This window comes from Cervus elaphus, chromosome 12 (assembly GCF_910594005.1).
Source record: "Cervus elaphus chromosome 12, mCerEla1.1, whole genome shotgun sequence".
Taxonomy (NCBI): domain Eukaryota; kingdom Metazoa; phylum Chordata; class Mammalia; order Artiodactyla; family Cervidae; genus Cervus; species Cervus elaphus.
The window spans coordinates 2936242-2952911 of record NC_057826.1 but is presented as its reverse complement, the minus strand read 5'-3'; the positions used below and the strand labels follow the sequence as shown (position 1 = coordinate 2952911).

The window sequence follows — 16670 nt, the reverse complement described above, 5'->3', positions numbered from 1 at the left end:
CATCTTATGGTGGGTAGACCGCCAGGCTCCTCTATCCAAGTTTACCAACAGCAATAATTTTCTCTCCCTTCCATGAGAGAGGAGAGTCTTTGCTATATCCCCATAGTTCAGAAAGTGGCTGGCACAGGTGGGCACTCAATAAATCCTTGGTGAATAAATAAGAAGCTATTAAGAGGATTGAATCAAGACATGTGATGTGTCTATAAAATTACCTGGAAAAAGTTTGAGACCTTAAGAATAATTTATCTGACAATATTGGAATTATACATATATCAAAGTTGTATTAGAAAAAAAGCTCCATTTTCTTAAAGGTAAGTGAACATTTTGATAGTTCGTACAATTAAGTTACCTTTGAAATGCATAAAGATCTTTAAACTGTGTTTGTTTTGGCTGTGCTGGGTCTGCCTTGCTGCGTGGGGACTACTCTCTGCTGCTGTGTGTGGGCTCCCCGTTGTGGTGGCTTTTCTTGCTGCGAAGCACAGGCTCTGGGGCACGTGGGCTTCGGCACTTGGCAGCATGCGGGCCCCGTACCTGTTCCATGCAGACCTAGGGCGTGCGGCTTCGGCACTTGGCAGCATGCGGGCCCAGTACCTGTCCTATGCAGACCTAGGGCGTGCGGCTTCGGCACTTGCAGCATGCGGGCCCAGTGCCTGTCCTATGCAGACCCTAGGGCACGTGGGCTTCGGCACTTGCAGCATGTGGGCCCAGTGCCTGTCCTATGCAGACCCTAGGGCACGTGGGCTTCGGCACTTGGCAGCATGTGGGCCCCGTACCTGTCCTATGCAGACCCTAGGGCACGTGGGCTTCGGCACTTGGCAGCATGCGGGCCCCGTACCTGTCCTATGCAGACCTAGGGCGTGCGGCTTCGGCACTTGCAGCATGCGGGCCCAGTGCCTGTCCTATGCAGACCTAGGGTGTGCGGCTTCGGCACTTGCAGCATTCAGGCCCAGCACTGGTTCTGTGCTGGCTCTGGGGTGTGCGGGCTTCAGTAGCTGTGGTGTTCCGGCTGAGTTGCTCCGTAGCATGTGGTATCTCTCCGAACCAGCCATCGAACCCGCGTCTCCTGAATTGGCAAGCGGATTCCCATCCACTGTATCCCTTGAGAAGTCCTAAACTGATCATTTTCAAAAATAAAGACCAAAAACCAACTTGTCTTATTTTTATCCCCTTCAAGAGAAAAATAACATTCAAATTGCTTTAGAAAAACTATACTTATGTAGACTAATCTTCAAAGACTTTGGTATTTTAATGAAAAAAGTTATATAGCACTAAGTTTTGAAATGGTTAAAATGAGCTCCCTAAACATTTAAATAGATGCCAAAGTGCATATTGAAGCATTAAATTATTTATTTCAAAATGTAACTGTTAGATTTGCATTGAGTGAGAAAAGCATAGCATCTATTGAACTTAGCTAGTCATTCAACAAACATCTTTGAGGTGCCCATTACTATGTACCATGTCCTGGCATTTTGTAAGGTTGAATAATGTGTAAGTCTATTAGGGACACAGAAACATCACAATGTAGCACAATAGGTTTTATAGGAAGAGTCCTTAGAATATTTGCAGACAGGTCTTCGGAGAATTGGAGTTCAAATAAAGTTTACATTTGGCTTGGATCTATACCAGCCAGACAGCAGGCATGGGGGAAGGATGTAAAGACATCACAGGTACAGACCAGCAAGTGCATAGGCACCAAATCCTGGAAGCACAGAGCGAGTACAGACAGTGCTGTGTGCTGGAGTATCTTCTGCTTTCAAAGGTACAAGTTGCACATTTGGTTGAGGTTGTAGGATCTGGGGGCCTTCCTGGTGGCTCAGCTGGTAAAGAATCTGCCTGCAATGCAGGAGACCCGGGTTCAATGACTCGAGTTCACATTTGATTCTGCCACGTACGAGCTGAGCAAACCACAAAGTCTAATTCTCAGTTCTTTCCCCTGTAAGATGGAGATAATAATAATACCAAGCTTGCAGGGTTAGTTAGAAGATTTAAGAGCAGATATAGAACCTAATTCACCTAGAGTAAGACTCAGTAAATGTTAGTCATCATTATATTGGTATATAGATAAATGTCAGTGACTTCTTATTAAAGTAATACCAAGTGATGATTTGCTTAAAGATTGCTGAGAATTATTTATATCGTGGCTTTTGTTTTAGCTTAAAAAGCAGAGTAAGTTCTATGCTAGTGCTAATAATGAGCCACCTTTTCCATATAGAGTCCAAGGGTATCACAGTATCACTTCTTCCTGAACAACAAGAAAAAAAACTGTAAACATGTTACCTCAGATAATATCCATGTTACAAAAAGATTTCTACCCCAGAATCAGTGGTTTATGCAACTGCAAGTAATAGAACTCTATAGCTTTAAAATTCTAAAAGAACATCTTTTGTTGTTCGGTTGCTAAATCCCATCTGACTTCCTGTGACTCCATGGACTGCAGCACACTAGGCTTCCCTGTCCTTCAGTCTCCTGGAGCTTGTTCAAACTCATGTCCATCGAGTCAGTGATGCCATCCAACCATCTCATCCTCTGCCGTCCCCTTCTCCTCCTGCCCTCACTCTTTCCCAGCATCAGGGTCTTTTCCAATGAGTCAGCTCTTTGCATCAGGTGGCCAAAACATTGGAGTTTCAGCTTCAGCATCAGTCCTTCCAATGAATATTCAGGACTGATTTCCTTTAGGATGGACTGGTTGGATCTCCTTGCAGCCCAAGGGGCTCTCAAGAGTCTTCTCCATACCACAGTTCGAAGGCATCAATTCTTTGGCGCTCAGCCTTCTTTATGGCCCGACTCTCACATCTGTACATGACCACTGGAAAACCATAGCATTAACTAAATGGACCTTTGTTGGCAAAGTGGTGTCTCTGCTTTACTATATGCTATGTAGGTTTGTCATAGCTTTTCTTTCAGGGAGCAAGCATCTTTTAATTTCATGGCTATCTATTATATGGTGAATAGCCATAAAGTATAACACGTCTATGAATTCATGCATGTGCGTGTGGATTTACAAGTATTTTAAAATGATGTGCACGACTGTCCCTTGAAAGTGTAAATTGTATTTATGTGTCTATTTCTTTAGGTCTGTGTTTTGCTTGACTTTCTGGGACAGCCAGGTAGAGATGTTCTGCTGATAACCGGAGACAGCTACATGTCAGAAACCATAGAAAGAGATCAAGGAAAGATAAAATTTGAGACTCATCTCATCATATATCTGCTCACTGAAGGCAGTGGATGAGATATCCCATGGACAGTTTGTGGAATGAGAGGAGGAGAGCCAAAGAAAGACCCCTGCAGGCCCCCAATATCCAGGGGCAGGGAATTAAAAGATGAAAGAGGAAACACATCACGGAGAAACAGAGACGCAAGAAAGCAGATGTTGATTAAAACAATATCTCACTTTACACTTTGCTTTTGTTTGGGGTTACGTTTAAATGGCCTGAGTGATTTCAATTTAACATTTAAGAACATTTAATCTTTCACATTTAAAGTTACACTGACTTCGGTATCTGATTAAACTGAATTAACCTAAAGAGATATCCAGTTGCTAGAGAGCAAAAAATAAGGATCCCTGAACTGAGATCTAGCTCTTATTGTGAAATTGACCTTTCAAAAGAGATTAAGTTTTTTCTCCAGATTTATGTCCAGGAATGGGGTCGCAGGATCATATGGGAGCTCTATTTTTAGTTTTTAAAGGAACCTCCACCTGGGTTCTATCCCCGGGTTGGGAAGATCCCCTGGAGAAGGGAAAGGATACCCACTCCAGTATTCTGGTCTGGAGAACTCCATGGACTATACAGTCCATGGGGTTGCAAAGAGTCGGACACGACTGAGTGACTTTCACTTTTACACTGTTCTCCATAATGACTGTGTCAATTTACATTCCTGCCAACAGAATAGGAGGGGAGTCCCTTCTTCCACACCCTTTCCAGCATTTGTTGTGGATTTTTGATGTCTAAAATAGTCAGTCAAAATGACTGGTGTGAGGTGATATCTCATTGTGGTTTTGACTTGCAGTTGTCTAATAATTAGCAATGTTGAACATCTTTTCATGTGCCTCTTGGCCATCGGTATGGTTTTCTTGGAGAAATGTCTATTTAGGTCCTCTGGCCATTTTTTGATTGGGTTGTTTTGTTTTGATGATACTAAGCTGCACGAGCTATTTGTTAATTTTGGAGACCAATCCCTTGTCAGTGAAATTATTTGCAAATATTTTCTCCCATTCTGTGGGTTGTCTTTTCATTTTGTTTACGGTTTCTTTGCTGTGCAAAAGCTTTTGAGTTTAATTAGGTTCCATTTGTTTTTATTTCCCCTTCTCTGGGAGCCTGATGGAAAAAGATATTGCTGTGATTTATGTCAGAGAGAGTTCTGCCAAAGTTCCCCTCTGAGAATTTTATAGTGTCCAGCCTCACATTTAGGTCTCTTTAACCTGTTTGAGTTTATTTTTGTGTGGTCCAAAAGGATACATGTACCTCAATGTTCAGTGCAGCACTTATTACAATAGCCAAGACATGGAAGCAACCCAAACGTCCATAGACAGAGGAATGGATAAAGGAGATGTGGTACATACATACAATGGAATATTACCCAGCCATTAAAAAGAATGAAATAATGCCATTTACATCAATATGGATGGACCTAAAATGAGAGTAAGAGGATGAGATGGTTGGATGGCATCATTGACTCAACAGACATGAGTTTGAGCAAACTCCAGCAGATAGTGAAGGACAAGGAAGTCTGGTGTGCTGCAGTCCATGGGGTTGCAAACAGTCTGATGTGACTGAGTAATTGAACAACAACTGAAATCTGAATAAATTGTGGAATTAATAGTAATATTACAATGTAGGTTCCTTCTTTGTGTCACATGAGCCATCGATTCAGTTTAGTTGCTCAATTGTGACTGACTCTTTGTGACCCCATGGACTGCAGCATGCCAGGCTTCCCTGTCCTTCAGTCTCCTGGAGCTTTCTCAAACTCATGTCCACTGAGTCAGTGATGCCATCCAACCATCTCATCCTCTGTCGTCCCCTTTTCCTCCTGCCCTCAATCTTTCCCAGCATCAGGGTCTTTTCCAATGAGTCAGTTCTTCAAATCAGGTGGCCAAAGTATTGGAGTTTCAGCTTCAGCGTCAGTCCTTCCAATGAATATTCAGAACTGATTTCTTTTAGGATTGACTGGTTTGATCTTGCAATCCAAGGGATCTAGTTTCCCCACCAGCTATTGAACCAGGGTGCCCTGCATTAGGAGTACAGAGTCTTAGCCACTGGACTGCCAAGGAAGTTCCCATATGAGGCGTAGTAATGTCGTTAACAGCAGGGGAAACTGAGTGAAGAGGATACAGGAACTCTCTGTATTACCTTTGTAACTTTTCCCTGAATCTGAATATATCCTAAGGAAAGACTGAAGGCGGGAAGAGAAGGAGATGACACCATGAGATGGTTGGATGGCATCATTGACTCAAAGGACATGAGTTTGAGTAAACTCCGGGAGTTGGTGATGGACAGGAAGGCCTGGTGTGCAGCAGTCCATGGGGTTGCAAAGAATCAGACACGACTGAGTGACTGAACTGAACTGAGTGTTTAGAAAATCTGTCTAATATGGAACAGGGGTTGAGAATCAGTTATATAGATAACACTTACATTGCACCAGAAAAAAAAAAAAAGTGCCCCGTGAAATATTGAGTCCAACTGCCAATTCCAGCATGCACAGTCCTAAAAACCTGAACCCTAGAAGCAACGGGCTGCTGCTTTGGAACAGGTTACATTTCTAGAGGCACTTCCAGGGGAACAAAAATGGACTAATTGCAATAAACATAACTGGAATAATCACAGTTCTGATAATTGCCTCTAGGATACAGAAATTCAAGAAAGACTGTTTAGTAAAGGAGAAAAAAACTACTCACAACCCATTTCTGAGTTTAGAAAGGTATCATTTTGATATATATGAAAGGTATATATATCTGGATTCAGTTTAATGTCATTGTGGTACCCTCGTGATATGAGAAAACTATGATTTATCTTTGCTAAAAGCTGCTGTCAGTTTGCTTTTGATCTCTAAAGGAGATTTAGACCTGATCAGAAAGTTCTTCAATATTGAGTTACCATTTCTTCTTCTGCCTCACCCACTGTGGCAGGAAGAAGGCAAGGAAAAAACATCCCCTGGCCCTCCATAATGAAGTTAACCTGAGTTTAGTTTGGTCCCACGTCTTTTGCTAATCATTAAACATATTTATCATCTGTGTAAATCTCTAGAGGCAAGTTAGAAGTGTATAATGAAATCACTGTGCACAAGTAAACATTTGACAAAAAAGTGCTTGGAGATGGCGTTTCTAAAACCTCCTTTAAAAATTTTTTTTGCATAATTATTTTGTTTAGTAAAAATATCCCTGATTTATAAATCCAGAAGCCCAAGGCATGGTCAAATTAACAAATGGTATTAGCAGTTTGTGATGATCCAGATAACAATCCAGCTCCTTAACTCCATGTGACACCACGTTAATAATTCCTCTGAGCCCATTTCAGTTTCTCATCTGTAAAATGAACGATTTGAGAATACACTGAGAATAATTTGATAATACATTGAGAAAACGCAATTCTCAATGTACGTTTTCATTGGGACACAGAGACTCGGCGAGAAGGACTTAGAGAAACAGACTGGAGTGTTTGCGGATTTAGGGCTTGGAGTTCTGGTGGGCGGGATGGTGCTGAAGAAAGGTCCCCTGTGTTTCTGAAGTCGGAGGGGTAAGGGACAGGGGTATAGGAATGTCTGAAGTGGAAGAGCAGGACGGCTACAGCTGGAGGATCAAGCTCCCGGGACTTTTCTGGCCTGGGCGGAGGACGCGCGTTCAGTTGCTAGGCAGCAGGGGGTCCTCAGGGAGGGTGGAGGACCCCAGTAGAGGTGTCTCAGTCAGTGCCTGCCCGTTTGGGCGCGGTACCGGCCTCGAAACTAACGAAGTAGCTCGCCTTTTCAAAGGTGCAAAGTTTCTGGAGCCAAGGCTCGGCGAGACCCAGAGCCGAGCTCCGCCCGCGGCGCGTATCCCTGTCCCCGTCCTCGGGCGCGAGGCGGGGCGCCGCTCGGGCGAGGCCCCCGCCGCCGAGCGTTGCTGGGCGGGACCGGACGCCGCCGCCCGCGCCCCCAGCCCCCCTGTCCCGCCCCCGCGCCCGCCGGCCCGAGCCCTGCGCCCCCCGGCTGCTAACCCCGTGCCCCGCACCCGCCCTGGCCCCTGGCTCCGGCCCCGCGCCCCAGCCCGCGGGCGCGCCGGGCTCGGACATGGAGCCGCTGTTCCTGGCCTGGAGCTACTTCAGGCGCAGGAGGTTCCAGCTCTGCGCCGACCTGTGCACGCAGATACTGGAGAAGTCCCCTTGTGACCAGGTACCGGCCGGACCCCGCCGGGCCTGCGGGTCTTGGCAAGAGGGCCCCGCCGGGCCCCGCCCCCCCCCCCCCCCCCCCCCGGAGGGGGCTGCAGGGAGGAGGGCGCAGGGCGAGGGTGACCCTGTGGTCAGCACGGACGCGTGGAGCCCAGACCCTCTGGCACCGCGGCCGCTGGGTCCTGACTGTGTGGTCACCGCCCCCTCCGCTAACTTCAGCCGCTGGAAGATGCTGAAAGACAGCAGCTAGGAGACCACCCTCAGGTGTCGCGGAAAAGATGATGAACTCTGTTAGGTCCTGTATTCTTGCGTATCAGTTCAGTCCAGTCGCTCAGTCGTGTCCGACTCTTTGCGACCCCATGGACTGCAGCACGGCAGGCCTCCCTGTCCATCACTAACTCCGGGAGTTTACCCAAACTCATGTCCATCGAGTCGGTGATGCGTATATTCTTGCGTAGAGGTGGGCTCTTAAGCTCGCTGCCTGTTACCTTATTAATTTCCAAAACATTTGTGTATAAACTTAAAGACCTGTAACTTCCCATCCCCCCACCCCCCATTGAAATAGCTGCCCCCCCCCCCTTTTTTTTCTTTTCTTTTGGATCAAACGTATAATCCTTCCAGTTCATTTTAAGACGGTTGTCCAAAAGTGGGGAGCTTTGGATTCTGGGCCTTGAGTGGAGCTTGAGGCAAACAATTCAAGTTAGAGGAATGAGAACCTAGGAAGGGAAAGATACATTTATTATTAGGAGGGAGGGGTGAGAAAAATAATCCCCCTAAAAGAAGGAAATGATGGCATTGATTGTAGTAGTTTACTAAAGCTCTCTTAAATAGCGTACAGTGTTAAATAAGTGAGTGAAAACGGTTATACGCTTCTTGTGAGAGGGGCACCACCGCGGTGCCTAGGTAGTTCTGGAGGAGACAAAAAACAGAGAAAGGTGCCTCTAGTAAATGCAAAATGTACTCCTGGAGTTCGAGTTCCCCAGCTTTCCCTCTGGTGGTGTTGCCTTGGGGACGTTAGAGAAAAAGGAAAACTGATGAGAGTTACATTCAGGGAGGTGTGGCAGTTGTTCCTCCGCTCTGCCTTAGCTCCCAGGAAGTGGATAGAGGATAGAGAGCCTGTCAGGGAGAATAGTGTGGCCTTCAGATAGATCGCACATCTCCCTTAGAACAGTCTGCGTTAGTGGGAATGCTGAACTAGGTTCTGTTTGGGTTAGTTCCTGTTGGTTAATTAGACTCTTAATTCCATAGGCAAGCATTTTTCCAAGTGTGTTTCTTAGCACAGTCGTCCCACAAATGCTGCTTAAAAAAAAAGAGAAAGATTTCACCCTCAGATTTGTTTGGGAACCATGACAAAATATGGACCCCTTTATGTTTGTACAACCAGAGTTTGTTACACACCAGTGATGTGCCAGACATTGTTTTTCCGTTGAGTCAGGGTAGTTTCCATTCCACAGAACAACAGTCCCTGGAGGAAGAAAATTTCCTCATTAAATGTGTTTGGGAAATGTATTCCCTACTTAGACATTCATACTAAAGGCTCTGAGAATTTCTGCAGAAAAAAACTTAACTTTGCCTGATTTTGATGAATACAATAGTTACGAAACTTTAATTGACCACCGATTCCTTTCGTGGCTTTGGGGAGGGTCAGATCACCCTAGAGAGATGTCACATTGGGAAATGTATTGTAGGCAAAGCAGCAGTGTTTTCTATTAATAGTTAAGACATTGTAATCTTTATAAAAACCATTTTTGTGTTAGTTTCAGGTGTTACAGCGAAGTGATTCAGTTATACACATATATATATTTTTCAGCTTCTTTCCTATTATATAGGTTGTTACAAGATATTGAATATAGTTCCCTGTGCTATATAGAAGGTCTCTGTTGGTTATTTATATATAGCAGTGGTATATGTTACTCCCCAAGTCCTAGCTTATCCATCCCCCAGCACACTTTCCCCTTTGGTAAACCACAGTTTGTTTTCTGTGTCTGTCGTCTTAATGACAGTCTCGGTGACATTCGTTATTGCAGTGCACGTTTAGTTTGTGCTGGGCCCTGTGATTAGGTCTTCACAGTGTTCAGTGACCTTTTTATAGAGTGCTTACTACTTGCCGGGGATAAATTCTATAAATTATGTGTATTTCTTTGCTGAGAATAGCCTTGCAAAATAGGTAACAAATCGCTAACATTTATTGAGTGTTTACTCTGTCAGGCTTGATTCAGAGGGTTTTCTGTTATCTCATTTAATCCTCAGCTAGTTTAGGAAATTGGCGCTGTTTCCACCACTTGCAGGTTGAGCCCAGTGAAGCACCAGGTGAAACAATTGTCCAAGGTTACAGAGCCGGTAAGCCCGCTCCCTTTGTCTATACGATGTGGCTTCTTGGGCGCCTGTGGAGCCTCATTTTTCAAAAATCTGTCTCCAAACTTTTCCTAGTACATTTTCTCATCTACTGTTCCTTTTTCAAGATTTCGGCTAGATGGTAAGGAAATGACATACCTGTGTGCTTGGGTTAAAGGCTCTGAGAAGTCTGGAAGGAAGGTAAGCTGCCCAGTTTTGAGTAAGGCAGCATTTGAAAACTTACTTGACTGTCACCTGGTTTATAGTTTGGGGGATAGGGACAAATTCTTCCCAGGGAGGAGGTGTCACTTCGGGAATGCATAGGCAAAATATTGGCGTGGCTGCTACTGGTTAAGACTGGGCTGTAGAGGAGACTGCGCCTCCTTTCCTTGTACCTGGGGAGAACAGGATGAGCAAATTAAGAACTTCATTTAAAATCTCCTGAATTAAGAGCTAAACCAGGTAATAACTTGAATCTCTTTACTTGGTCTCTTACGTGGGTCCCTTTAGGCCTTGCTGGCCCTCTTGGAAAATATAAGACTCGTTACGAGGAATGTTTCCTGGTTCTAATTTTGATAATGGCAATGAAGAACAGAAGACACAGCCTCATCCTGGGACATATGGTGGTGTCGTCGGTTAACCGTCTGACGTGGTTTACATCATTATGGCAGGAGGTCTTGTTACTTCTTGCCACTGTTCTGTTTGTTGTAGATTTGAAATAATGCTTTGAAATGTGATGTAAGTGGAAGCGTTAGTCACTCAGTCGTGTCCGACTCTTTGGGACCCATGGCCTGTAGCCCCCCAGTCTCCTCTCCCATGGGATTTCCCAGGCAAGAATACTGGAGTGGGTTGCCATGCCCTTCTCCAGGGGATCATCCCAACAAACCAGATCTCCTGCATTGCTGGCAGATTGTTTACCATCTGAGCCACCGAGAGAGCTTGGTGATACTTAATTTTAATATCCTAGAAATGTTTTTTTTTTTTTTAATGTGATTCTTTGCTCCTGTTTTTTTTTTTTTTTTTTTGTTATGAGCAGGGGTTGATATGTTCAGCTCCTATGAGTGTCAGAGGTGGCCTGGGAGAATCAGTACCAGATTTAGAAGAAATTGAGGACAAGCTTTTCCTCTCGAATCCTTTGGTTATTGCCGAGGTGGTTTATTTATTTATTTATATTTATTTATGTTGTCAGAACGGTGAGCAGCTCTTTGCCGGGCACAGAAGCTTTAAGATGGTGTTACCTTCCCAAACCGGCCTTCGGGTGCCCGGCTTGGGCTCCCTCCTGCTGGTTACCCTCTGACCCAGCCTTTCAATGCTGCGCTTTTTCTCTGCGTGCTTTCCTTAGCCCCAATTTGCGCATGTTGTATCCAGTTGTCATTTCTTTTTGGAAATATCTTCCAGTATGATTTTCCCCACGCTTAAAGAAATCGTGCTTTTTCCCCTTAATTAATTAAAAAGAATTTAAATGTTTATGTCAGAGTGCTGATGGAATTAATGAAGAGCTACTGGAAGCTTAAGGAGGTTTGCCTAGGATTAAAAGCCCCCAAATTCTTTCTTCCTCTTTGCATATGAGTCCAGGATGGCAGGTCTGTGTGGAATGGCAAGGAATCTGGCACCCGGGTGCCCTCATTACGTATTAACACTTGCTGAATGAGTGCAGCGGTCATATTCATACGTGCACTTGGAGGGTGTTACTGATGTGTGCCAGCTTCCGCTGTTTACCAAGATCAGCCTCGTTGCCTGATGGCCTCTGCCTCTCCCTGCCCCCCATCTTAATTCTCAGCACCATAGGTTCTTTATTATTTTTTTTCTTAATACTTATTTTTACTTATTTAATTATTTGGCTGCACCGAGTCTCAGTTGAGGCATGTGGGATCCAGTTCCCCGACCAGGGATCGAACTGAGGCCCCCTCCATCGGGAGCTTGGAGCCTTAGCCACTGGACCACCAGGGAAGTCCCACTGTAGTTTCTTAAATGGATTCACCTTTTCAAATAAATGTGATCGCATTAGGGACATCATTACTTCATTTCTTGTTTCAAGGATGAATTGTTTTTTTTAAACCAGTTGAGCAGTTTCTTCCTGGATCCTTCCAGGAGAGTATTTCTGATAGTACTTATCATCACTGGTATTTCTTAGGACGCTCTTGTTGTTCCACTGGAGGAAGTTCAGAGACTGGCAGTCAGAGAGAGCCAACAGAAATATATGATCAGAACAGAAGCATATGTCCTCAGCCCGCAGTTAGCTGGTTTATCTTCACATGTCCCTTTAGCCTCACAAGTTTTTTTTTGTTTGTTTGTTTTTTGAGGCTTCTATCTTTTAGAGTATTTTTCCTCTGCAGCTCCTTGAAGTACTATTTCTATGCCACCCGTCTGATTTTAGTACAAACGAGTGACTCTGAAGCAGTGCCTGGACCCATGGAAGAGAAAGGAAATTACAATATTTCTCCTGAGTGCCAAATGGATTCATTTTTGCTCTTGCTTTTTTTTCTTCTCCCAGAACAAAAATAGCTTTTGTTTTTTATGTTAATTTTCACTTTTTAGCTTTACTTACTTTTCTCCCAGATGAGGAAAACCTCTCTAAAGTGATTTGCTCTTTGTTAATCTTTTTATAAGCTGGTCCAGGGAGCTTCACGAAGATAACATTTCAGTTGTGATACATTATTAAGCTTTGGAGATGAAGCCCACCTTTAAGACTATTTCTTCTACTTTTCGTTCTCCTTTAAGAGATAACATTTTGGTGTCATATCAAAAATAATGAGTACTTTATACTTTTTATTAGGGCTTTCCACTTTATACTTTTTATTAGGGCTTTCCAGGGACTCATTGGTAAAGATTCCACCTGCCGATGCAGGAGACGTGGGTTCCATCCCTGCTTCAGGAAGGTCCCCTGGAGGAGGAAATGGCAACACACTCCAGTATCCTTGCCTGGGAAATCCCATGGACAGAGGAGCCTGGAGGGCTACAGTCCATGGGGTCACAATGAGTTGGACATAGCTGAGCGGCTGAGTACGCACACTTGGATGTGTGGATTTTATTTAGTTTTGATTCTTGCCAATGTCAGAGTAGTCAGGTTGGCTGAAGAGGTATGACCAGTTAAGAATAAAGAAGGATAACCGATGAATTCATCAGAGTTTTCCCATTTGACAAAAGACAGTAAGAACAATCAGTTCATAGAGAAGTGTTGTCTTTTTTCAGAGTTTTCTCTGTTTTCTCTAGGATATTTTAGTATCCTAGCTGGGAAGGTGGTTAAAAGTTATAAGATACAGAAAAGAGAAATGCAAAACGGCCTTCCATGCAGCAATATGACCTAGAGGGAATGCTTGCTTTTACAGTTCATGTCGGTCATCCTGATTAGTTGCTTAATCTGATTACTGTTCTTTGTGTTCCATATGTCAGATTCATGGCTTTAAAAAAAAGCAGCCCTGATTTTAGCTCCAGTGTGATTCAACAGTTCATGAAACATAGAGGTTTTTCAGGTAGTGTTTTTTTTTTTTTTTAAAAAGATAATATACTTTTCTTAATGAGGTAGATTTCCCATAAATTTTTAAAGCATTAGAATCAGTGATTCTGGGAGTGGGAGGGTTAGCTGTGTATCAGAATGGGGGTAATTCACATTTTCTTCCCCCACCACCAATCTCTACTCATAACGAGAGATGTTGCAGCAGAGAGTTATGACTGTAAATGGTCTGAACGTGGAGAAAAGGCCGAAAGCCGCTGGCTTAGATGAACGGTAGGGAAGCAGGGGTCCCCAGTGAGACGTATGTTAGTAGTTGGTTGAGACAAGGATCTGGTGCTCCAAGCCAAGTAAACATCTTTCTCTGTGATTACCTAATTTATTTCCTCACTGGGGCCATGGAGACTTACAGCCAGACAGTCTTTTGATTCTAGACACTGCAAGGCAGTTCACTTTGGTGAATTTTACAGATTACATTCCCACTTGGCTCCTTGGTCACTAAATCTCGCTAAACCTTCTGAAATCCGTTCATTTCTCTCTTACATTCTTTCCCTTCCTTTTATTGCTACATTCTGAATGGTGACCCCATAGTTCCTGAGCAGAGCTGGTTAGACTCATTAGCCAGAGTAAGTATTGATGGCAATTAGGAAGCCACATTCAGAATTAGCTGGAGATTTTAATTCCCTAAAGTAATAGCAACAGCCTAGGGAAAGCTGTGCCCTTGGGAGGAAGGCAGGAAGCCTGCTGCTGTGAACTGAGGTTTATGCCCAGGAGTTTGTGCTGGTTCTAGGCAGGGCCCCTCTGTTCTCTGTCTTCTTACTCACTCACTTTGAAGGAGATTCAAGGGGAGGTTTAATTTGATGTGCCATGAACTGGGAGTCGGTTCTGAGTTCTGAAGAAGGAAGTAATAGAGAGCTGGGTGCATTCCTGCTCATTAGATACATGTTTTTATAAAGAAATTCTGTGTGGCTGATACTTGTTGAAAGTGCTACCACCTTATACCTCATGAACTAAGATAGTATATGTAAAAGAACTCTGAAAACTATGAAATGGTCTTTAAGATGCCAGGTTTTATTTTTAAAGCTCTCCTATAAAGTGGGCACTAGGGCTCTTGAGTTGAGAGGGGGACAGGGTCATGGAGGTTGCCTGGCTTGTTCAAGGTCATGCAGCTGAGCGGCTCCCTGGGGATCAAGCCCGGGTCTTCTGACGCTACTGCTGCAGCTTTCTACTCATCTGCACTGATGCTCCTGGAAATCATCTGTTAGACCAAGTGAGCCTAACGTGTGGTTCCTTATGTGGGTGGGTTAATTTAAATCATAAAACTATAATTGAGAGAGACCCAAAGGTCAAGGTCTCAGTGATTTAAAAAGAGTTTTGCCCTATCTCTAAATTAAAGTATCCTGACTCTTTTCCTGCATTGTTCTGCCATTCCTGATGGATCTCCAGACCAGCCTTGGTCTTCCACACCCTACAGTAGTCTGCTTTCCAGCCTTGCTATGATCTCAATACAAAGCTAAGTGCATGCTCTTGACTGAGAGTGTCTAGGCTCAAATATTGCCTGTACACTTTGACCTCTGAGTTTTCTCATCCATCAAATGGCCGTGTTAATATGCCTGTCTCAAAGGACTGTTGGGTGGGCTAAGTTCATCAACGCGTGTGAGTGAGCTCTTATTGTCTCCATATAGCTGGAGATAGGGAGAAGGAAATGGCAACCCACTCCAGTACTCTTGCCTAGAGACTTCCGTGGACAGAGGAGCCTGGTGGGCTGCAGTCCATGGGGTCGCAAAGAGTTGGACGCGACTGAGCGACTTCACTTTCACTGTTCACTTTCATGCATTGGAGAAGGAAATGGCAACCCACTCCAGTGTTCTTGCCTGGAGAATCCCAGGGATGGGGGAGCCTGGTGGGCTGCTGCCTGTGGGGTCTCACGGAGTCGGACACGACTGAAGCGACTTAGCAGCAGCAGCAGCAGCAGCTAGAGATATTTGCAGGGAGGATTCTGCCATTTGTATTTTTCTTAAAGGATTGTTGGTAATCTGGAAAACATCTGTAAGGAAAGTGTTGAGTGAAATGGTGATAAAATGATGAATATAGTTCATAGATCATTGGCGCTCAGTAAACTTGCAGAATCATCTCTCTCTCCTCTGATCTCCTTGTCTGCTTTTCTCTCATCCCTCTAAGTCATCAATAATTGGTTCAGGCTTTAGTATAGCATTTAACACATTTGTACTGTAATCTATTTAATTATGTGCCTTCCCCCATAGGAAGTTTTCTGTGCCTGTCCAGGGAAGCCAGGAGAATGTGGTGGAGTTAACGCTTTCTCTGCCTCCCTTGTGGTTAAACCTCGCCTCCATCTTCAGCCACATCACCTGGATCAGCTCTGTGCCTTTCCAACTTCTAGGCCTCTGAGTTTCTTCTCCTTTTGTGTTGTTTCCCTAGTGCCCCTTACTCGCATAGGAAATCGTCCTTGTGATCCCCAGAGACAGAGAGAGCGTGGAGGCCTTCATCAGCGAGCAGAGCGCTCAGGCTGGGCTGCTGGCGTCTGTTTGGGCCACTGGAGGAGTCTTCGTGCCCTTGGCCGAATAGCAGGCATCCCGCATCAACTTACTCTCCGTGGCCCTTTTTCCTTTGACTTTTCTTTTCCTGGTCAGACGTTGTCTGCAATCACCTCTAGTGAACATTTTTACCCCCTTCTATATGGAACTTATCTCGTGCGTCTCCTTCACTTTACCTTTCAATCCTGCCTTGTTATATCCAGCTCATTTTTTATCTCCCAGGCGGACTGGCAAGAATGAGCTCTGGCTTCTTTGTGAGACCTTGAGCAAATTACACGACATCTCTGAATTTGTTTCCTTATCTGTAAAATGGATAATGACGCTTACCTGCCTCCCTGAGATGGTTGTTGTGGGACTCAAATGAGATAATGGGTCATTTAGACATGTACACCAATAAATAAAAGGAAGAATAGAGGGGTTATTTCTTCTGTCATCTCATTGCCTGTATTGGTATCTTTCTCTAAATATGACTGTGAGATCTAGGAAATTTGTTCTTTCTCCAGCTCTTTCTTATGCACACTGGCCTTCAGTTCATCGCTCAGTCGTGTCTGACTCTTTGCGACCCCGTGGACTGCAGCACGCCAGGCTTCCCTGTCCTTCACTGTCTCCCGGTGTCTGCTCAAACTCATGTCCATCGAGTCGGTGATGCCATCCAACCACCTCATTCTCTGTCGTCCCCTCGCCTCCTGCCTTCAGTCTTCCGCAGCGTCAGGGTCTTTTCCAGTGAGTCAGTTCTTCGCATCAGGTGGCCAAAGTGTTGGAGTGTGAAACAGCATGAAAGGCACTGGCACTGAAAAACTGCAGTTGCTGTGTCTTAGTTGCTGTTTTGTGTTTGGCTCAGCTCATTGCCAGTGTCAGTCGCTCAGTCGTGCCCGACTCTGCGACCCCATGGACTGTAGCCCACCAGGCTCCTCTGTCCTTGGAATTCTCCAGGCAAGAATACTGGAGTCGGTTGTCATTTCCTTCTCCAGG

The 16670-nt window shown here is 44.6% G+C and overlaps 1 protein-coding gene across 1 annotated transcript in view; it reads left to right on the top strand.

Annotated features, from left to right (window-relative positions):
• The first annotated feature begins 516 nt into the window (after positions 1-516).
• Positions 517-16670, top strand: part of TTC8 (tetratricopeptide repeat domain 8) — a 62864-nt gene continuing 46710 nt past the window's right edge. The window contains exons 1-3 of the mRNA XM_043920208.1: positions 517-1028; positions 3074-3107; positions 6964-7362. Of these exons, the coding sequence (XP_043776143.1) occupies positions 517-1028; positions 3074-3107; positions 6964-7362 (945 nt within the window). The remainder of the gene's footprint in view (positions 1029-3073; positions 3108-6963; positions 7363-16670) is intronic.